The 23,995-nt window shown below is 44.6% G+C and overlaps 1 protein-coding gene across 4 annotated transcripts in view; it reads right to left on the minus strand.

Moving 5' to 3' along the window:
• The window catches only part of GOLGA4 (golgin A4), an 840,043-nt gene that overhangs the window by 370,648 nt on the left and 445,400 nt on the right, over nt 1-23,995 (minus strand). For all 4 annotated transcript variants that reach the window (XM_085607536.1, XM_085607535.1, XM_085607534.1 and 1 more), the window contains one exon: nt 21,014-21,161. In XM_085607536.1, coding sequence (XP_085463662.1) covers nt 21,014-21,161 — 148 coding nt within the window. The remainder of the gene's footprint in view (nt 1-21,013; nt 21,162-23,995) is intronic.

A 23,995-nucleotide genomic window follows, 5' to 3' on the forward strand; every position in this document is an offset into this window, starting at 1 on the left:
GGGAGCACGGTAAACTGAAAGTGCTCTTGGCCCACCGTGAACCGCAGATAACGCCGGTGGGCCGGCAGGACGGGGATATGAAAATATGCGTCCTGCAAGTCCAACGCTACCATCCAGTCTCCAGGGTCTAGGGCAGCTAAAACCTGAGCCAACGTTAGCATCTTGAACCTGTCCTTTCGGAGGAAGGCATTGACGTTCCGGAGGTCCAAGATAGGGCGTAGGCCCCCCTTGCCCTTCTTGGGAACCAGAAAGTAGTGGGAATAACAACCACGACCTACTTCTGGACTCGGAACGCGCTCGACGGCCCCCTTGGCCAAGAGAGCCGAAACTTCCTCGCGGAGAAGATGCAAATGATCCCCCGAGATACGGTGGTGCTGCGGTGGCATGGCTGGAGGGGTCGTCTCGAAGGGGAGGGAGTAGCCCCTTCGGACGATTTGCAGCACCCACCTGTCCGATGTTATGGACCGCCAGTGGAGCAGGTGATGACGAACTCTGCCGCCCACTGGCGTGGTATGGGCCTGAAAGCTCGGACTAGGAGGGCTTTGAGGCGGATGCTGCCGGGGTGGAAGTGGGCTGACCACGTCGGCCTCCATTTCCGCCACGGCGGAAGCCACGTCCGCGACCGCGCGCAGGTTGGTTCTGCGGCTGGTGGCTTTGCGGACGTGAGGAGGCGCCCCTTCCTTGGCCACGAAAGGGGCGAAAAGCGGAGGTGTGCGCCCGCGGAGCCGAGAGGCCCAAGGACTTGGCCGTAGCCCGGGAGTCCTTAAAGCGGTTCAGCGCACTGTCCGCCTTCTCACCAAACAGGCGAGTGCCATCAAAGGGCATGTCCATGAGGGTGGTCTGGACATCCCCGGAAAATGACGTGGACCGCATCCAGGCGTGGCGGCGGAGCGCCACCGTGGTAGAAATCGCCCGACCCAGCGAGTCCGTGGTGTCAAGCCCACATCGTATGGCGTGCCGTGCTGCATCCCTCCCATCGGCCAAAGCCTGGGTAAGACGCGTCCGGACCTCCTCCGGACACAGGGGCAGCACGTCCTCCACCGTATCCCACAGAGAATGGGAATAACGGTCCAAGAGACAGGCGGTATTTAAGGACCGCAGGCCCAAACTAAGGGACGAGAACAGTTTCTTGCCAAACTGCTCGAGTCTCTTGGAATCCCGGTCCGGCGGAGCGGTCGGGAAGGAGGATTGGGAGGTAGAGGCCTGGATAACCAGACTCTCGGGGGTGGGGTGTTGGGACAGGAAACTGGGGTCGCCCGGAGCAGGGCGGTGGCGCCTGGCAACGTTCCTATCCACAGGAGGAACTGTGGAGGGCTTGGACCAGGTGCCCTGCAGAACGTCAGTGAGGGCCTCGTTGAACGGCAGCAGAGGCTCAGTGGAGCTTGCTGAGGTTTGAAGCACCTCAGTGAGGATGTTAGTCCTCACAGCCACGGCAGGCAACTCGAGACCAAGGGCCTCGGCCGCCTTGCGCAGCACCACAGAAAATGCTGCACCCTCCTCCGAAGCCACGGTCGGAGGAGAAGTGAATCCAGTGTCTGGCGAGGTGTCCAGCCCACTGGCCTCCCCCAGTTCATCTGCCCAGTCCTGAGAAAGCTGTGACTGAACAGCCATAGGGTCCTCGAACCCCTCCCAGTCGCCCCCTTCTTCCGATTCCTGATAAACAGGAGGAATGATCGGAACCGGACTGTAGAGATGGTAGGACTCAAGCGGCGTCGGATGCGGCGTCGGTCGTCGCCGCTGCGGCGCCGGGTCCGGATGAGGGCTAAACTGGGGTGTCGGCGCCAAAGGCGTCGGCGGCGCCGGAGGTGTAGGCGTGTGCGCCGGCGACGGCGTCGGTGGTTCAGGCGTCGGCGCCGGTGGAGGAGTGACTAGGTCAACCGGCGTCGACTGGGGCCCAGGCATGGGCCCCGCGGGGACCTGCGGCGTCGAGACCGGAGTCGTCGACGGCGCCGGGGCCGGAGCCGCCGGCAGGCAAGATCGCCCAGTCGAGTCCGCGGGGCCCGAAGGCGCGCCAGCGGGCGTCGACGGCGGGGCCAGGCTCCTCATGGCCGAGAGGAAGGCACTGATCTCCGCCGGCGCCGCGTCAGTCCCAGGGACCGGAAGGTATGGGGGCGGACGCGGCACCTGCGGCTCAGCCGGAGCCGCGGGGGTGGAACCACCCTGACCCTCGGCCGAGTCGCGCGACCGGCGAGGGGAGTCCAAAGAGCGGTGTCGCCTCTTGGACTTCTTTGAGCGTTTGGACTTACCCGACGACTTGGAGCCGGACGATCGATGGCGTCGGCTAGGGCTCCGCGAGCGATCCTTGGACCTCCTCCTGGACCGGGATCGCGCACGACGCGGAGCCGAGTGGCGAAGCTCGAGAAGCTTGCGGGACCGCTCCCGCCTAGCCTTCGAAGTCAGGGCCTGGCAGTCGTTGCACGACTCCGCGTCGTGGTCGGGGCCTAAGCAGTAGAGGCACCGGCGGTGGTGATCGGTCACCGACATCAGTCGATGGCAATCCTCGCAAGCCTTGAACCCAGGCATCCTACCGGCACCAGATGTCGACAGACAAGGATCAAAAATGATCAAAAAGGATTTAGTCAAAAAAGACTAAAAGGGGTAGCTCTCCCGGATCTGCGCTTACTGGCGCGGAAAAAAGAAGAACTGACGTCAGCGCGCGAGGGCGGCGTCTAAGTACTCCGACGACGTCATCCCGGCGCACGACGCCGACGACGGACGCGGAGCCGCAGACGACGCCTAGCGACGCGCAAGGGGTATTGCTGACGAAAAATCTTCCGGATCCAGTCTGACGCCTGGGGATATTCTAAGGTGAGGAATCTAACTAACGTGTTTCTTTCAGATCCATTTTTCAACACATTATACACACAAGCACACCTTGAAATCGAGCAGGCCAGTCTGCGATTGCAGATAACGAGGGAGGTTGCCACCGGTCTTGATCACAAGTTTGGTCTGCTGTGACGTTCGTTTTTTGGCAGGGAGACTTGTGGTTTAAAACCCATCCACAGCGAGTGCAGGTCCCTTGTCATCCACAAGTGGAGTCTGACTCATGCTGTTCTCCATCATCATTACTCTAGAATATGGTAAGAATGCAGGGACTCACAGCTGGTTACAGCGCTTTTAACGTTGTCTCTGGCCCTCGTGTGGTGACACCGTCTTTCACACACCATTATTTTTTCAGAAACACAGTTATCCAACACGGACGGTCGTGTTATTTTCCTAACCATTGCTGAGGATAATTCCACGCGGATTATCGTGTAGTCCTTGAAAACTGATGCAGTTACTCAACACGAGCACGTACTAAGACGTACTAAGACTGTCAGTCCTCTTCCCCTCACTGGGGTGAGTCCTCTTACATTATGACTCCTACATTATCAATGCACGGTTAGTTTTAATATGGTCTAATTTTTCCAATTGCTTTATTTTTTACTAGTGCCCGGCTGGGTTCCATGTGAGTACCCTTCTAATATCTTCACTTCCTTGCGGTGCACTACTGTCACTGACAGCAATGCCTTCCTTCCAGGTACCAGATTATCCCTTCTTTAGCATATACTCACTACCTTTTAATGGTTCCCGGCCACCCCACTGACCCATACTATACTCATCTCTTACAGATGCTCCTGCATTGCTAGGTCCTGAAGAGACCCCCTACTGCCAACGGGGTCGAAACGTCGTCGACAAAACACAAAGCGAACCACTCACCAGTCTCTGTTATTATACTAGAAGGCTGGTTTCATTCTATATCAAATCAGTGGTCGACTTTGCTACTTTGGAAACCATTTTCTATTGTCACAAAATGCCACAAACTGTTATATAGGTTCCATGTTCACTGGGGACACTATGCACCTTATTGAACGTAATTGTGATGATTTATGTATATAAACTTTCTGAACTCATAGGAATACTGTGGTATATGGTCTTGTATCTCTCTCGGACATCCACCTTACCCCTTTCTATTGCCATTGTGGGTATTTATACTGCTCATGGTTTACAATTGTCCATAGGAACCACTGTTTCTGCTTATATACTCTGTACCCTGGTTCCTTGTGAGTAGGGTTTTCCTTGTCTCCTTTACACAACCCCGATTACAGATAGGACACAACTCGGCCCAAAATAATTACGACTTGTCAATGATGCGAGGAATTTCCGGCTGGGGAGATGTAGGGGGGCAAGAGTGCATCTTGTTCACCTGCAAAGTTACTGCTCCACACAGGAAGCACTTTCTGAATGTAGTTGGGTGTCCCTGCATATGTCTGAATGTTGGCATTAAGCTCTAGGAACCAGCCAGTGTAGAGGGGCAAGTAAACTAATATAAACTCAACAGTTATCTACCACATAATTTTTAAAGTCATTGGTATTTGGCACTCAATAATAATGGTTGGTTTACTACTGCACAACAGAACCAATAACAACCATTAAAATAATGACAGTCTGAAATAAAACCTGTATGGTCTGCAACTTCTTTTGCAGTTTTATTTAGCGCAAACTTAACCCAAAGGTATTGGAGCACTTTAATTCACAGTTACATTACACATTCTTTTATTTTCCAGGCGTGGGGAGATTAAGTGATTTACCCAGAATCACAGTATGTTGAGCCGACGCAGAGACTCGAACCTGGTTCCCCAGCTCCAAAGTCAGCAGCTCTGGAGGTTACTCCATATGCTCTCGCCCATTGAGCCTTCTAGGTTAGAAGAAGCTGTTTGCAGATGGAGCAAAAGCCACTGAGACACTTTACAAAGATTGTGACCTGCATGTTACACAAGGATTTGTTCCAGAAATGCAGTAGTTTAAGGGATTAGTGACTCGCCTTAGCTGCTCTAGCTCAACCTGCAAACTGTGACCAAACAGATTGTGTGCGTGCATTCTGTAATTATGTGCAAATGTTATTTCTTAGGTAGTGTTTCTCAGACAGAGACAAAGTGCTGTCATATGAACGTGCACACATTTTCCCTCCAAGGTTTTCTTCGTTATCAAAGCAAACACAAGGAGATGATGGACAGCGCACTGAAAGTTTTCAGAAACTCACCCCCAGTCAGAGATCTGGGTTGAATCCATCATCGTTCTTTAGCTCACTTCACCACCCCAGTTCAGACACAGCTAAATGCAAATCAGTCTTGACCCTGTGCCTCATGGGAACAGTCCAGCCAGAACTGCCAAGCCATGTCTTCCCTGGACCGGAAACAAGCATCCTGGGTCCGGTTTCGGGCTAACAGCCCTCATCAGCCAGGCTAGCTTGAGTCCAGTGGCTAAGTGAGCAAGGGGCCCATATCTGGGCAAACCCTGCCAACTTAGGGCGAACAAAGCAAACACAGGGAGATGATGGACGGAGCGCTGATATGCACACAGCTATATGCAAATCAGTCTTGACCCTGTGCCTTGTGTTTGCTTTGTTCGCCCTAAGTTGGCAGGGAATGCCAGACGTGGGTCCCTTGCTCACTTTGCCACTGGATTCAAGCTAGCCTAGCTGATGAAGGGTGTTACCCAGAAACCGGTCCCAGGATGCTTGTTTCCGGTTCAGTGAAGACCTGGCTTAGCAGTTCGGGCTGGACTGTTTCCATTAGGGACAGGGTCAAAACTGATTTGCACATAGCTGGGTCTGAACTGAGGTGGCGGAGTGAGCTAAAGAATGATGATGGATTCAACCTAGATCGGTGCTTGGGGATGAGTGTCTGAAAAGTTTCAGCGCTCTGTCCATCATCTCCTTTTGTTTGCTTTCTTCGTTATCAAAACATGAACATTTAAGAAAGCCTTTGGGGGGAAAATGTGTGCACGTTTATAAGATAGCACTTTGTCTCTGTTTGTGAAACACATGAGAAAAGAAGTTTGCACATAATGACACTAGGCACGCAAGAAGTCTGTTTGGTTGCAGGTTTACAGGTTGAGCCTGAACAGCTGAGGCGATTCCTTTGTTCAGCACATGACTAATCCCGTAACCTAGAGAAAGCAATAGGGGCACAGCAACATTTATAAAACATGCAGATCGGAAAGAAAAGTAAAATGAAGATACATGCCGATTTAAACAAAACAAAAAATAACAAATTCTGAATGCCGAGACAAAAACAAAAATAAACCTGATGCAGAAAAAATAATTAGCTGTAAGTACAGCACATGCAGATTGTAAACAAAATAAAACAATGGCAAAACAAATAAACATGCCGATCGGAAAAAAATAGTACACAGGAAAAAAACAAAAATGCCGAAACGAGACAAATGACATACAGCAGAAAAAAAAAATTCATTAGCAAAGCGTATACTGATCGTGAAGAAAATAAAACAATGCCGAAGCAAAACATGAAGGAGAAACAAAGGAGGAAAAGAAAAAGGATTTTGATGACAGCACGAGCAGTGGATGGACATTAATAAACAGGAATCAATCTGTATTGCAACCAGGCGCCACATTCAAAACAGGAAGTGACGCATGGCGTGCGCTGGTCACAGGTTCTTAACCTGCGGTTTGGATATCGCTGGGGGCCCACAAAGCCTACTCAGGTGGTCCGAGGCTGCTTAGAAAATTAAATAATATGAACAGATTGATAAGTGGTATATAAATAAAGTAGCAAAATGTACAATTCCAAATTTCATTCTGCAAATGTGAAGGACTTTGAAATTGAATGCTAAAAATTAAGTTAGTATCCTCATGATTCATTCATGGTAGCAATCATACAGAATACAGTATGGATAATGAGTGGCCTCTGTGTATTGTTTCACGGTTCCAATTATCGAAGATGCTTAGAGGGGGGAGTCCTGGGTTTCCAGAAATGACTCTGTGGGGGTCCTCAGATTCCAATAATGATGCAGTAGGGGGGTACTTGGGTTCCAGTGATGAATAAGTAGGGGTCCACAGAAGTCAAAAGGTTAGGAGCCACTGCTCTACACTATTACAAGCTCCAACTTGGTCTGAACCCTCCTGTCATTAAAGTGACATTCATTCAAGTGGTTTCAGCATTTCTTTACCCCCTCCCACCCCCCCCCCCACTCCCCCCAAGGCTACTACAAGCAGATGCTATGACTTATCTCATTTTCACAGAATTTAAACTCCGGATTTACAAAATTGGATCAGAGAATAAACCGAAATCTGGAGGCCTGAGCTGGACTTTTGGCTGCATCAATCGATTAAAGTGCATTAATAGACTAGCTTATCATTAACGCGTTGTTGTAGCAACATTTATTTCATAAAATGATTGTTTATTACCTATGGAAGACTATTTGAGTGATCAGTGGGAAAACATTTCTGACCTTTATTTTGTAAATATTCTTTGTTCACCACAACCCTAATTTTAACTGCAATTACAATTGTGCGCTATGAACCTTTTGAGTTCACAAACCATCCAGGGCACCTTCTTGTCTCCCACTCTCTGCTGTAAAATCATATCCAAGACTGAAGTAATCACCTGCTTTCTCCAGCCGAGTGCCTATTCTTGTCCCAAACAGTTCCAGTTCTTAAAGCTTAAAACCAAACAAGACTAACTCTTGCGAAATATTGCAAAAGGAAAATGGAAAAAAATGCCTACAATGAATAATGTATGGCACTGCCTGCCAACACTAGATAGTTATGTGCTCTTGGCCTGCTCAATAAAACTTTTGGATGTAGGGACAAAAGATCCGGTTACAGCATATAGAAAGAAAGCATAATGCATCCAATTTGCAAAAAGAATATTCAATTAAAAAGATCAGTGCATTTCTAGAAAAAATGTTCGATCAACGGTGTGCTATCAAATTAATAGTTTGCCTGAGATACATATAACTTACTTTGAGGAGTTTGCCCCAAGTGCAAGATATGTGAAACAAGATAAGAAAAAAACTCTTACCCCAATCCTGTTCAAATAAGGCTTATAAAAGGCACCTTGAGTCACTTATAGGCAAGGCATGTGTTAATGTACAAAAACGAGATGCGATTTTGTGAGATTTCTTAAGAAACAACATATGGTTTAAAACAAATCGAAGATGTCATATAAACAGATATCACTAAAATGATTACTTATTCTACTACAATAAAATAATGTGTGTGATATGTACAGAACTTCACATGATACATAGAAAACATCTGTTACAATCACAAGACTGGTATCAAGTACATATTAAATCTGAACATCAGACCATTTCATCAGTCCCTAAAAGGTAAAATGACTGCCATGACTCACACATAGTACATTATGTGGAATGTTTAATACATAATGCCCATCTTAAAACACACACAGAATAGTAAGTGTCGAATGAACTCAGCAATACAAATGTACCAACCATGAACTAGGTAAAACCACAGCATGCTCACAATCAGGCTAAAAAGCAAAAGAATGGCTAATCACCGAACCTAAGCCATGCAAAGTATAGAAGACAACAGTAAAGAAAACTTACAACCTGTCAATGCACTACAACAGGCCCAACACAGTTGCTAGTAATCTATGCGAAAGGAAAACCAGACATCAAAAAGCTGTAAAATATTCTAACGTAAACCTAAAGTGGAACTCCTTCGAGAGAAAACAAGATGTACCAAACAACCATGTGAATGCCACTCTACATGATACGTTCCATAGTATTATGTTTATTGAAGTAGCATGGCTAAATACATATTTCTATACAAACCTAAACTATGATGTTCCCATATCCAAATTTAGGACTGCTGAAGTCAATAACCACTGAATTTGATGTCCCCTAAAATGCGCAAGTAAGTTCAGTATCTTATAGAACAAGATACTGTACGGCAAAAGTGAATTTCTGGTAATCTCAGGAAATGTTGGTATAAAGCTCAACTTGCCACCTAACAGCAACAAAAAAGATGCACAGCGAAGGCTAAACCATAACCAAATGATTAGGAAATTGCCTGCAAATTACGCTATTTAAAAAATATAAGAGTGCGTCAATACTAACTATGCAAAATGAAAAATTGAGATAAAGTAGGGTCTCCCCCCCAAAAAAATTTATAAAAAGAAAAAGAAAATAATAAAGATTTATCCAACCAATTTAAGGCCTACAGTGTGCAATGCTTTTGATCATAACACGATGTACAAAAAAGCACCAATTTGTTATTCAGTATTTGAGTAAACTACTGGCTTGCAAATCAGAATTTGCTACACTGTATGTGCATACACATGGGGTTATAAAACAGCGATTTTGTAATATTCACAATTGCTAAATAAGGAATTATGCTTTGAAACGCAGAAAAGTTATGAAGTGCAACCATCACATCAGCAGTCCCTGATGACATCACAAAGCCAGGGAGTGCATTAGTTGTAGGATTCTGCAGTGCAGGGGGGCAAGATAGTACTAGCAAATACCCCTGAAGCACATAGCGAACCAAAAGCCACAAGAGGTTGCACTTAACAGGAGATTCTTGTTTAGAAATGTATCCTGGAAAACTGCTAGGGAAATCTTGCCTTACTGACCTTGAAGCCACCAACAAAAGAAAGATATGACACACATCCAGCACAGGATTATTGCAGTTGGCATGATCAACTATACAATGGATGAAATAAGAAGTGCAACCTACAGTCACAAACAAAAATAAGCTGGCCACTGTAGTACCAAAGGATGCAGCAACAGATGAGAGCAACCAAACACACACCATTACCCACCTTCATGGAGTAAATGATAGCCCGTACCTTACAACCAAAGCTATTTAAGCAACACTGACACTGAACTAACTGTGCCAGAGAAGCCCCAGGAAGTAGTTTGATATCAGTAACAACAAATTCAGTCACCAAAGACAGCACTGTGTCACGCCCAGTTTAAACTTTCTCTGACATGCTTCGTGCTCCATCGCCTTATAGACCCAGCAACCATACAATCCCCCTGATGACATTGAGGAAATTCATGTAGACAAGGAGGGCAATGATGAGAAGAGACAAGCAGAAGTGGGAGGGTGCAGTGGGTGGCAACATTCATGCCTCTTCCATTACAACCAACTCCTCAAATAGCCAGGGCAAATCAGCTTTTATGCTCACTGTGAGCAACACTCACACTTTGAGTGACTGAGATGTCCGAGGCAGTTATCACACTGTGTGCAGTTTTACAGACCGTTTGTGTGGCACATAGGCAACACCATATAGAGACCCGCTTACAAATCATAAGTCAATCAATGGATGTAGTTGTTCGTCCAACTTCAAAAATGTGCAGAAGTTCTGTCACTTTACAGGTGGAGCTAATACCCAATAGTGGTAGTGTGTCAAGGGGCCTTATGCAGGTTACATCTGTAGAGCTCAGACATCAAATGCAGCGATTAGGGCTGGTTTGTCAGTGGGGGGGGGGGGGAGAGCAAGGACCATCTTTATGCTGCGAAGTACTGACTCCAACTGTGTCAGTGAAGTCAGGTGATGTGTTATGATACACGGTCATATGCACTGCTGCCTACAACATAGATAAAAGGGTTTACAAAGGTGCTCAGAATGCACTAGCGGACATTTTTGGAGTACAGTGGAAGTGAATTACTTAAACCCCCCCCCTACACTCTCCTTTTGCAAACCGGTCATATATGGCACAGTGGCAAACATGTAGCTGGTGTGTGTGCTACATGGATAATATACGAAAGGGTCAGTAACGAGGCAGGTTGTATTGCATATTGACTACCTCTCTGCCAAATTTCAAGTATTTCTGTTCAGCCGTTCGGGCTGTACCTTGGACTAAAGGTCCCAATGGAAAAATGCATTGGGGAAAACGCGTTTTGGGACCCCCCTTTTTTCTCGGCCCCCGCTTGACTAATCACCCCGAGACTTTCAGGGTAGGAGCGGAGCGCCCCAACTATTTTGAAAAATTCACGAGGATTCGTCAACCGGCGCCAAAGTTATTCAAAATAGAATTTTCAGATTTCCTATGGAAACACGGTCCTAACTATAACTATCTACTGGCGACCGCCAGTAGATAATATATATATAAATCAGCAACGGCTTTATTTTAAAAAACAGCGCTTGCATCAAAGAGTCTCTGGAAACGGAGGGCAAACGCGTTTCCGCCTTAATGGCTTAATCAGTGCCCATCCAGGTTATTAGTTGCTCTTCCGGGGGTTCCGTACTTGTAATTGTTCCCATCGTGACTACTTCGAGTCATGTGAACAGGCCTCACCCTTGCCTCACAGATGCAAGGCACTCGGCGCTCCTCATGTGCACTGCTGCATTCTGGTAAGTTGAGTCCTTCGTAAGGGTCCATTCAATGATGGTGCCTCTTAAGGCATCAAGTGATGCTCCAGACAGTGTCGAGCCAAGTCCCCCCACCGTCGCAGCCTTGCAGATGGTAAAGCTGTCCTGAGTCCCCCTTATCAGGCAATAGTTTGCCTCCTCTCTCCCCATATTGGTGATGTATTCCACATGGGCTTTCAACGCCTGGGGGGGGCGACGCGTTTCAAATGAACACCAAGGCACAGGTAATCCACGTAGCTCCTGAACGAGAGGGCGTGCCACTCCGCCAGCACCTGCAGCTGGCCGCATATGTCCACCATACTCCCTCCTCTTTTACAAAGGAAATGTGACACTGCTCCGGGGGTAAATCAGCAACGGCTTTATTTTAAAAAACAGCGCTTGCATTAAAGAGTTTCTGGAAACGCAGGGCAGACGCGTTTCCGCCTTAATGGCTTCATCAGTGCCCATCCAGGTTATTAGTTGCTCTTCCGGGGGTTCCTTACTTGTAGTTGTTCCCATCGTGACTACTTCGAGTCACGTGAACAGGCCCCACCCTTGCCTCACAGATGCAAGGCACTCGGCGCTCCTCATTTGCACTGCTGTATTCTGGTAAGTTGAGTCCTTCATAAGGGTCCATTCAATGATGGTGCCTCTTAAGAGATCAAGTGATGCTCCAGACAGTGTCGGGCCGGGTCCCCCCACCGTCGCAACCTTGCAGATGGTAAAGCTGTCCTGAGTCCCCCTTATCAGGCAATAGTTTGCCTCCTCTCTCCCCATATTGGCGATGTATTCCTCATGGGCCTTCAACGCCTGGGGGGGCGACGCGTTTCAAATGAACACCAAGGCACAGGTGATCCACGTAGCTCCAGAACGATATATATATATAGAGAGAGATATAGAGAGATATAGATATATATATATATATATTCTTGACAACATAAAATCAAAAAAAATCTAAATACCCTGGACAGGACAATCAGAGAGATGAACCTGGACAGTTATTGTGCTCTAGAAACTGCCTAATGCTAGGTGTTGTAGTGAACACAAGTAGATATGTAAGGATTGCCTGGCTAGGTTGTGTATATGTGTCCGTGCCTAGCACAAGCTGTAGCTCTTGTACGAGGCATACAATTATTAGCCTGTCATAAACGTCCTCCTCTGTTCGACCAAAATGTAACATGTTTTGCCTTCACTTGTTGACAGCAAAGATATACATGCATCTCACCATGACAAAGTTTCGGAATTGTGAAACTTGATGTTGCATTTTGTGTCTTCCTTTACAATTTGCATTAGGTTATGCCCTGCTTCCATTTGATGGTTCTATGCAGTTTGACATACTTGCTATGATTCACTAGTAGTAATTTTTCATATATTTATTTACCAATTCACAATTTTAGAATTCTAATTTAGTAAACAGGATTCCCAGTCAAAATGTATTGATTCCATATTCACTTGCTAAGGAGTGCTATTTATGCAAATTTTCCAATACTCAAATCCAAAGTACATCAGGGCCCTTATCTTCAGACCTGGAAGAAAAGTAAAAAAAAAAAAACCCTATCACTAATGAAGGAAAGGTACCCCATTGTAGGATTCTACCCAGAATGTCAATCTTCTTCAAGGAGGAAAGCCTTAATAATCACTTTCTCTGCAGGGATGGTGCTTTTGTAACCTGAGTAAACGTACAAAGTTTTAAATAATGTGTACCTGATTGCTTCCAAGCAGCTTTATAGCTAGCTAGACTGCTGTATAAAGTCAATGCGTTACAAACTAAGTCCATTCTGTAGAGTATAATGAAGAATGGTTTAAAACACTGACATGCCTTCGCTTTCAAAGTAAATTTAAAAAAGGTTTGAGAATTTTATAACATGGTTTACGGAAAGGTCTATAATCCTTGCTGCACTAGCTGTGTTACTATTTTCCAAGAGGGAGTTTGGAATGTCGAATAAGCAGAATAAGTAGCAGAATTACCAAGAGGAGATCAATGCATAGATGGCTGTTTTGCACATCTTTGACTAAGATGATAGGTAAAGTCACAGCATCAGAAGAACACCTGCAACCCCTTGCTTCAAATCAAACACACACAGAAACTAACAAATGCATTATTTACCTTAATAAAAGAATCCTATTTAAATAAGCTTCACATAACATCCTGTGTGTGTTGTGTTCAACTTCAGAGTACACAACACAGGTCTATCAGTTTAAAATGCCATATTTGTCACAGTGAACTAGTGAGGGCTACCAAAGTGTCACTGTGCATATCTTGTTCATAGTGTAACCACTCTGCCTATCACTGGAATTGCATACACCAATGAACTGCACCAATTGTATAAAAAGTATATTCCCCTGTTGAGGTAGCTAAATGTAAAGCCTTGGCATTATTTTGTTCGCATTTTTGGTTAACTGATCAATATGTGGTGTACAGCGTAGAAATATTTACTGTACTGTGATTTAACCATATCCCTATACATATGATTCTCAAATGAGACAATCAAAAACTGTCTGCGATCTCATATTCTACTCCTGTTACATGCTCGGCCGTTTCGGTGATACTTCTCGACATGGTCCTACGCCTAATGCCTAACTACATTTTGGGGAATTTTGCCATGTGGTACCAGGTTCTGAAAATCTCCTGCATTCCTACTAGGTCTGTGAATATCCTCCCCTCTGATAAACTAAAAATCTCCCCAATGCAAGAACTTCACTACCTTAGTTGTTAACAAGAGATTGCTACGGTTGCCCACAGATTTTGCATGTGTTCATCTGCTGCACCATTTTTATATGCAAAATTGACTTAGCTTTCAAAACATTGCAGTATACTTACACTACCAACTTCTTCATCCTTTTCCTCATTGTAAGAGGCAGTAATATTTTAAAAAGTCTTCTGGCAGGCTATGGCAATTGCCTTTTGTATATCCATTGCAGTGCAGAGAAAGGTTCTTAGTTGACACAGTATTATTCTGTTAAATGTGCTGTGAAGCTTCAATAGTGCACGAAATATGTATTTTTGGTGGCATTAGCTGTAGAATTTTGGATGAGAAGCCTCCTTGCCCAACCATTCGTCAAGATAGGAGCAAACACACTTCATCTCTTCTGAGAAGGGCAAACACTGTTTTGCGCCCAACATAAATCTGATGTACTTCTTGGGTCAATGTTGCCATCTGGGATCTAAAAGTATGAATTTGTAACTACATGCTCTTGCATGTATGATACACAGTGACTCGGAAGCACTCATCCATCAATAGAATTGACTTTTTATTAGACCTGACAGCCTTTGGTGTGACAGTCTCCCAGATATGCTGCCTTCTTCCCTCCTGTTTGCTGAAATTCGTTTGTGTTGGCTTTAAGACTCTTTACCACAGCTAACCGGTGCTAGGCACTTACAACTAAATTACATTTGCCAATTGGGTGTAAGTGCTAAAGTGCTTCTGCTCACATATTGAAATTGGCTTACACCCAATTGGCACATGAAATTTACATTTAATTGCCTAATAAAGTTGTTCTACATGTACTCCAGGCCTGTAACTTACATGCTACTAGTGGGCTTGCAACATTTATTGTGCCACCCACTTATGTCTCCAGGGAAGACATGGCTTGGCAGTTCAGGCTGGACTGTTCCCATGAGGCACAGAGTCAGCCTGATTTGCATATGGCCATGTCTGAACTGGGGTGGCAGAGTGAGCTAAAGAATGAAGATGGGTTAAACCCAGATCAGTTGACTGGGGGGTGAGTGATCGCAATGTTCAACACTCCGTCCATCATCCCCTTTGGTTTTGCTTTGTTCGCCCTAAGTTGGCAGGGTATGCCCAGACGTGGGTCCCTTTCTCACTTTGCCACTGGATTCAAGCTAGCCTGGCTGATTAGCCAGAAACCGGTCCCAGTATGCTTGTTTCCGGTCCAGGGAAGACATGGCTTGGCAGTTCGGGCTGGACTGTTCCCATGAGGCACAGGGTCAGACTGACTTGCATATGGCCATGTCTGAACTGGGATGGCAAAGGGAGCTAAAGAATGATGATGGATTAAACCCAGATCAGTTGACTGGGGGTGAGTGCTATCAATGTTCAACAATCCGTCCATCATCCCCTTTGGTTTTGCTTTGTTCACCCACTTATGTAGCACTTTAAAATATGTCTCAGGTCTGTCATTGCAGCCTGTGTACAGTTTTAAAATGCCAATTCGAGCATAAACAGTAAGCAGCAGGTTGTTGAAGGACCGTCGATATAGTTAAATGGTTAAGATTTGAGATGTTCTAGGTACCAACGTTGATGCACAGGCAAACTCGAATGTGGTAACCTTAAACAATTAAAATAAAGCAAGCAGACACATAACAATTACATTATCAGCTGTATTCATAATACAGAGACCTGTAGATCCTAAGGAGAACTCCACCGGAATTAATGTTTAGTCTATCTGCTAAGCAGAACGCCTAAGTAAATTGTGGTGTTCTGTCGTTCTTGTTGGAATCTGGAACATGGCATGCGTGGTCCAGATTCCAGCAGAGGACGGTTGGCCCAGGCATGGAGATGTAGCTTCTTTGCCCAACTCCTCCGTTAAATAAACTTACCGGAATTATCTTCTGCATCCGGTCTTCAATACGTGGAGACTTTACATTGGCGACGATCGGAGAAACAACCGCCAAGCCTGGAGCCCTGCTGTGTGCAGATCAAGTGTCTGCTGATTTCAGGGCCTGCGGTGTGTCACTGGAGCCTGTTCGGAGTATTCCACGTGAAACTGTGATAACCATCGTGAAAACTTCGTTCTTCAGAAAGGTTGTGTTGAGACTTTAAGCAATTTGTTTTGCAGTTTGTGCTGTCCTCACGCACGGAGTCTGAACGCGCTGCTACTGCACGCATTACCCTCTGGAACGCCCTCATTGTTGACTGTTTTGCGCATGCGCTTGTCTACAATTAAAGAACTTCAGCTCTGACTAAGGAATCTCAGCAGCTCTCCCCACGCTAATGTGTGTCCTGCCCATGCGCGTATGTGTCAACAAGGGCTAGAACGCTGCCTCTGCTATCAAGCGTTTGTCGTTTGTGTGTTCACATGAAAGCTGCAGCTTGTTTACATGCATATAGCTCAACAAAGCTAGAGCACTCAAGTTTTCCTGTACTAGTGAGCCAATCGTGCAAGTGCGCATGGTCTCTGCGGTTCCTTGCTACTGATCAGCTGTTCATACGTTGCGTTTATAATTATCATTACGGTCATCCTTTCTTCGGTGATCCACACACCATCAGTAACATTTGTAAAATTCATTTCAGTGATTTTCACACTTTATTCAGTGCGATCAATAAAATTTGGAGAATTCATTTCAGTGATTCGCACACTTTATTCAGTGCGAGCCAATTATTCAAAAGCCTTACATCAGTGATTTGCACTTTTTTTTATTACAGCCAAATACTTTAATGTCTTGATGACACCTTTACATCAGTGATCAACTCACCAAATTCTACTTGTGTTTTATTTCTCTTGAGTATATACCATTATAAATGCATTGCTGAAATTGAGGTTTCAGTAAGGTATTTCTCTTTAACCTTTCTTTCCAAGTTTTAATATGGAGGGTAAAGGTGCTCCACCGCCATTTTTAGCTATTCCAGAAGAACCTGTTTTAGAATGGAAACAATGGAAGGAATGCTTAGAGGCTTGCATCAAAGCTATTGGTGGCGATGATTACACGGACACGCGGAAATTGGCTATCTTAAAGCATTTCTTAGGTGCTGAAGGCAGACCTCTCTTAAATCATTTACCCTCAGTTTCTACCAATCTTTCAGGTGATGAGGATGACACTGAGGTATTTGAAAATGCTATCAAACAACTTGACAAACTATGTGTAAAAAAAAGTTAATCAAGTGGTTGCACGTCACAAATTCCTAAGCAGAGGTCAACTGGTAAATTAATCTATTGATGTCTTTGTCAACGAGAAATCCTGGCTGCCAAATATAGTTATTCCCCATTTCATGATCAAACGGTGCATAAGGTGGCTGATGTCAAGTTAAAAGAGAAAGTATTATCCACTGAGGATTTGACTCTTAACAAAGCCATTGATATTGCTCATCGTTTTGAGGACATGAAATTAGGCATGAAAGAATTGTGAGAGAAGAATGCTGCTGACGTTCATTTCATTAAAAAGACTAACCCTGATGAAACTATTAATAGCAAATTTAAGAGTAAGGTACCTACTTATAATCCTAATCAGGAAGAAAAGAATATATATGTTTCAAGTGTGGCATTCCGGGTCATCTGGCCAATTATAAAAAAGTGGCCTGCTATTGTTCAAGTGTTTAGATATTGTAAAGCAAATGGACATTATGCTAGGATGTGTAAGAACAAAAACAGGTTTAGGAGCAAAAGTATAGATACAAGAAACCAAAACACAGATCAAATTAAGGAGGTTAATTGCGACCTTGACGAGGAAGAATTTCTTTTAACTGTTTGTGAGATCAATGGAAACGGGAAGGCTGCCCCTTTTTGCACAATCTTAATTGGTGATAAAGAAGTTAGAGTTATGGCAGATGCTGGTGCCAGGCATACTCTTATTGCCGATGAGTGGTTAAAAGAGTTTCCAGATGTACACTTATCTCCTCCTGATATCAAACTTGTGGGATATGGGAGGAAGCCCATCAAAAGTGATTGTTGCCAAAGATGGTTCCGGTCTTTTAGCTTGGCCTCAGCAAAGGGATCTGATGATCACTCTTGATCCCAACCATCTTGATCAAGTGCTAGGTTACTCAGATCTTATTCTTCATGTGGATAATGATCCAGCAACTGAGTGGTGGAAGATGTTTCCCAGTGTGTTTTCTCCTCATTTGGGTTTGCTTAAAAGTTTTGTCCACAAGATTATTCTAAAAAAATAATGCCATACCCAGGGTACATAAAGTCAGAAACGTTCCTTTATTCCTTAGGGATGCTGTAAAAAACAGAGTTAGAGAGACAGTGTCAGCTTGATGTTATCGAGGAAATTGAATCCTCCGAATGGTTGTCGCCTCTGCCTAATATTGGGGAGATACTGCCAAACTTAAAGGGGCTTCGGTATTTTCGACTTTAGATCTGTCAAATGCCTAACATCAAATTGCCTTACATCATGAAAGCAAACAATATACCTCTTTCAATACTTCTGAAGGTGCTTTCAGGTACAAAAGGATGCCATTTGGTTATATTTCTGCATCTTCTGTCTTTCAAAGGTTTACACACAAATTATTTAAAGATGTAAAGAATGTGTTGTACTTTCAGGATGATATCCTGGTCTTTGGATCCAATCCTCAAGAGCATACTGAAATTTTACACAAGGTTCTGTGTATTCTTCTGGATAATGGTTTGACCGTAACGAAATAAAAATGCAAATTTGGTGTATGTTCAGTGGATTATTTAGGTCATTCCATTAGCAAAAATGGTATTTCTCCAAAACATAATTTGATCAAAGCCATTGAGGAGGCTCTTGAGCCTCAAAACAAAGACCAACTTAGATCTTTTCTAGGTCTAGGGAACTACTACGCTAAATTTATCCCTGTATTTTCCGACAAAACAGTTCATATGAGAAATTTGATGTTAAAAAACAATCGTTTTTATGGGATGACAATTGTGCCAGTGAGTTCAAACATTTAATGAAATGTGTATCATCTGCCCCAGCATTGGCCACTTTTGACACTGCTTGTTATTCAGTTATTGTTTCCGACTGCAGCAACGTAGGCATTGGTGCCGTCCTGATGCAAAACCAGAAGGGACACTTGGTCACAATTGCTTTTGCATCCAGGCCGTTAAGAGCTGCTGAGTACAAATATTCCACCTTGGAAAAAGGAACCCTTGCATGTTGGTGGGCCATTGAGTATTTTCGGAAATATGTTTACGGCACTCTCTTGTAGATTTATTTACAACAAAAGGTTGTGGTAAGACAACTCCCAGGATTGCCAGATGGCAATACAAGTTACAAGATTTTCACTTCAATGTTGAATATATTCCTGGTGTAAAGAACATTCTCGCTGACTGTTTATCAAGGTTACCTGTGAAAGATGATAATGTTGTTGAGGATGATGTAGATTCTATCTGTGAAGTATCCAAGAGTTGCATCAAGGAAGATCAATGGAGGTTAGCGTGTGATAAGGATGTGAGCCTCAAAGAGGTTGCGAATTTTGTCAAATATTCATGGCCCAGGAAAGCGGACGTCCCACAAAATCTTCGTCCTATCTTTCAAGTGGCTCAGGAATTGTCTTTTCAGGATGATATTTTAATGAGGGGTCAGCAACTTGTGGTGCCTGATGATTGTATGCAAATTGTTTTGGACATGGCTCATGAAGGTTACCCTGGCATGACCAGTATGAAGAGGAGAATCAGGAGTTGATTCTGCTAGCCTGCTATGGAAAGGTGCATCGAGCGCAGGGTCAGATGTTGTGTCAGTGACATATCACAAAAAACTGTCACGTATGAATGTCTTCCTGTTTCAAGGCCATCTTGTGTCTGGGAGTGCGTGTCTCTCGATAGATCTGGTCCTATGTGTTTTGGTCACAATCCTTTGTATGCCATTGTCCTTGTTCACCAGTTATCCCAGTGGCCTGATGTTAAGCTGGTTTCTCAAATCACTTTGAGGGTTGTTATTTATTTTTTAAATGAGGTTTTTGAACGGGAAGGTTTTCCTGAATTATTGCTTACTGACAATGGTGTGCAGTTGATATCCGTTGAAATGAAGGAATTCCTCGAGTGTCATGGTATTGCACATAAGCTCTCTTCTGTCTATTACCCCCACAGCAATGGTATTGTGGAAAGGTGTATTTGAGTGTTAAAAGATGGTTTACAGCTGGCAATTAGTAATGGGAAGAATTGTCATCAAGACATTGAGGAGTTACTTTGGAGTTACAGAAACACTCCCATGAGTAATGGTGATTTGTCTCCTTTTGAACAAATGAGGGGTAGGAAGAGTGTGTGTAATCTGAGTCAGAGATGGATGAGAGATTTAGTGTGTAGAGAGGAAGACAAAAGCAACGCTGATGATTATCAGAGTGAGCCTAAGCCTTCATTGTCTCCTTTGAAAGTCAATGATTGGGTGCGTGTGAGGAAAGGGAGATTGGTGAAGTCTGGCGAGTCTACGTTTTCGGCTCCCATGAAAGCGGTCGGAGTCGGCAAACAGGTGGTGGAGCTAACTGATGGTAATGTCTGGAGTTTGTCCAAGGTTGTGAAAGTACCTCGGTGGTTATGGACAGACAATGTCAACCCTGATTCCAAGTCTGAGCGTGACAAAAGGAATTGGCGGAGGGTGCCACAGCATCAAGCAAGAAATGTGCATAGACACAACGTCGTGAGACAGAGACCGGCATGGTGCAATGATTACCACATGGGTCTGTAAATGTTTAGTTGCATTTTGTCCCAGCAAATGTTTGTACTTTTATTGATGAATATTGTTGCTTTTGTTCTTGTTGAATTTCTTATTAATACCGTTGTAAATCATTGTTAACGAAGGGGGATGTGTGGATTTCTGTCGTTCTTGTTGGAGTCTGGAACACTGCATTCGTGATCCAGATTCCAGCAGAGGATGGTTGGCCCAGGCTTGGAGATGTAGCTTCTTTGTCCAACTCCTCCATTAAATAAACTTAGCGGATTATCTTCTGCGTCCAGTCTTCAATATGTGGAGACTTTACATAAATCCGTAGCTGTTCGTCTCAGAAGTTTGTAGGAGGGCACCACCAAATTACTTTATGATACTGTGCCAGTTATAGTCAAGTCTTTTTTGTATAAAATGTGTGCACAAGAAGGAACAACAAGCCTAGTATCTGGTGTGTTAAGGGGACAACATTTATTAGTTTGATATTACTCCACTGTATATATTTGTGCTCTTTTGTAAATGAATAGAAACAGCAGCACAAATTGACAGTTAACACTTATACACTGCCTTTAGCACAATATCAGACATGTAACATGACTCTTACCCGCCTTTTCAGACTTTTCTTTTTGCTCACGGAGCTCATCACACTGTGTGGTCAATTGCTTGAGTCGAACACGGAGCTGATTAACTTCTTCTTCTTTCATTTCTAGTGTTTCATGCATTTGTCTTTTGGTCTCCGCGATAACCATGCCCTGAATGAAAGCATACATTGGGTGAAATTCAGTTATTACATGAATCTGATCAAAACCATCTTTGCACATGACTGCAGCCATACATGATGCACTCTTTACCTGTAGGATGAGGTGGCAGATTTAACAATGGGATGCTTGTAATGACACATGAGCACCCCTTCCCTCGTCAGACTGAGATACCATACTTTACACTGTCAATACATTCGGAGAGCTAAAAGCACTCAGGACTCCTCTCTGTTCTAATGTCATTCAAGGAATCTTCCCTTCTACAGGTCTTTCAGAGCCCCAAATATAACAGACTGGAGCTAGAATTCCCAGCAGAGTTAAGAAACTATGTTTGAAATCAGCATTTAAACTTTTCAAATAAGGGTTTGAAACCAGAGAATTCCTGTTCTTGTCCTTTATATTTAAATAGCATGGAAAAAATGGGGATATGCATGCTCTTCAATTACATTTAGAAAGGAAGAAACAGGTAGGCATTACCAAAGGGACGTCTAGAGATTCCATTTGCAGGCATGCCAACATTTCTTTTAAGAAATGTATCTGTAGGATGCCGTCAGTCTATCACTCTAGTATGCAGGTAATAAATAATACAAGGTAATATTGTGGAAGCACACTTTAATTTAAAAAAAAACCTTCAAACAATTTTCTGAGCTTTGGGAGGCTAATAATACTCTACTGCAAATTATTACTGAATGTGGGCATAGCAAGTCGGAATAACTATCCCCATCTTGCACTCTGATCTTCAGTAAAGCTGGGATGGGGAAAAAAGTGTGTGTGTGTGGATGATTAAAAGGTAAGATAAACGCAGGCTTTACCAAGTATTTTATACATATCTGCTTCCAGAGGCGCTTCTGAGTTTACTCTGTTCAGCTGTTTTTTTTTTGTTTTTGTTTTTAAATCAGTGTTGGGTATAATATGTGCCTACAGGAAGGTGCAGGTCACTCCAGGGCTGTGCTAAATACATACACTGTTCCCATTACTGATGAACTTGAAAAAGTCTGTACTGCAACATGCATCCATAACAATGTATTTGCAACACTTCTCTCGCGCTACTGAAGAGGTCTCATGAACGTACCTTGATTGTTTAACCTGCAATACTTGACTTTTTAAAAGGTCTGCTGTGGATGCTTCCAATGGTTAAACAACTGTTGCTAAGGAGGAGGTTTTTCAAGCCAACAATCTCAAGTTTCTCACTGGGGATAATAGCCTTTCAAAGGATGAGTCTGAGTTTCATCTCAATCAGATGGTTTCCTTGTTGGTGCTCTTTATGTCGCCAATATCTGTGTGAAATAACTACATTTGCTGGGTGTGAAAGAGGCACTCAGCAAATAGACCCACTAACCCACGATACTAAATCTGCAACTAAACTTTTTGAGGCCTTCATACGGTGGCCTTTATGCAGGGGCAGCAGGACCAGGAGGCAGCCAAGGCCACCATATCAAGATCGCTTGGAGTCTCCATCGGTTTTGTCTACTAAACGACTAATAGACAATTTCCTGAGTGAAAGACTGCCCAGTCAACAAGACGGAAGACTGTTAAAGTAGTATTCACAGCTAATACACTACGTGTGGACCTCTTCATAACAGACTTCCTGAAAGTACTACAGCTTGGACGCAGCTGCGAGGGTTAATGCTTTATGTGACAAGTGGTGCTGAAGTACCTATTTAAGATGATGCTCCTATTCTAAACTGCAACTCCTCACTTGTGTTTGAGGTTTGACTACTTCGTTTTCCATTCAAATATCATGTAAATCTATAAAAGTGCTGGAGAAGAACAGGTTACTCACCTGTAAAGGTGATTCCTCAGCATTCTGCATTTGCTGCTATAGATTTTTATAAATTCAATTGCATCCCAGCCAATCTAGCTCTCTAGTCGGCTCAAATGATCTTGTTCTTGGTGTTGCATGTTTATATAAAACATGCCCAGAAACTGAATAAGGGAAGCAGGAGGGATCACCCCAGGACAGAAGGGTCGTGGTGGGCAACAGCTCAACTAAGTGTCGTACAGAGCCTTATAGGGCATTTTTGTTTAAAGACATAACATGTTCCCTTTTATTTACTTCGCAATTCTCAGCTTGATGTGCAGGGTACTCAAATAGTATTTGATTCAATAAAATATGCAATGGTGGAGATATACCACCTGCTCTTACTAGATCACTTTTGGGAGAACATGCACTGACACTACAACACATCATAACACTTTTTTTAGTTACAACAGGAAGGTGGAGGGGCAACACGAAACAGACAGCAAGAGGAGCAAGAAACAAAGAGTCCGAGGGGGCAGGAGGGAGGAAGCAACAATATAGAGGGAGGGAGGGGGGCAAGCAACACTATAGAAGGGTAGGAGGTGGCGCACTGCAAGATGGCCGCACTGATGTGAGGCTCCCGATGCTCGACCCCTCGCATCCGGACTCGCATCCGGACTTTATCCGTGTTCCGATGACCTAGCAGCGCCCCGGAGGTCCCTATCTGCTGCGGGACCGGGGCACTACAATCGGTGACACTCTTGGCCGTTTACCTGCTCCCTGGCCCGAGTTCTGCCGACTGTCGCTTAGCGGCCGCAGGGGACGCGGCTGGCTGGGTCTGAGGCCGGCGCTGGGGGCTACGCGAGGCCGCGGCGCCCAAGGGAGGCACGGGCCGTGTGGCTGGCGGCGGCCGGTCCTACAGTGCGGGACCCGCGGAAGAGGGTCCCGGTCCTGCCCGGAGCTGCCGAATCCTGATCCCGGTTTGGAGGGGTGCATGCTGTGCCCACGGGACGCCTGAGACCTGCGGGGACCCCGAGACACTGCCGGTCAGAGGAGAGAGGCGCGCACCTGCGTGAGCGGCCCCGTG

Source organism: Triturus cristatus, chromosome 5_2 (genome assembly GCF_964204655.1).
Source record: "Triturus cristatus chromosome 5_2, aTriCri1.1, whole genome shotgun sequence".
Lineage (NCBI taxonomy): Eukaryota > Metazoa > Chordata > Amphibia > Caudata > Salamandridae > Triturus > Triturus cristatus.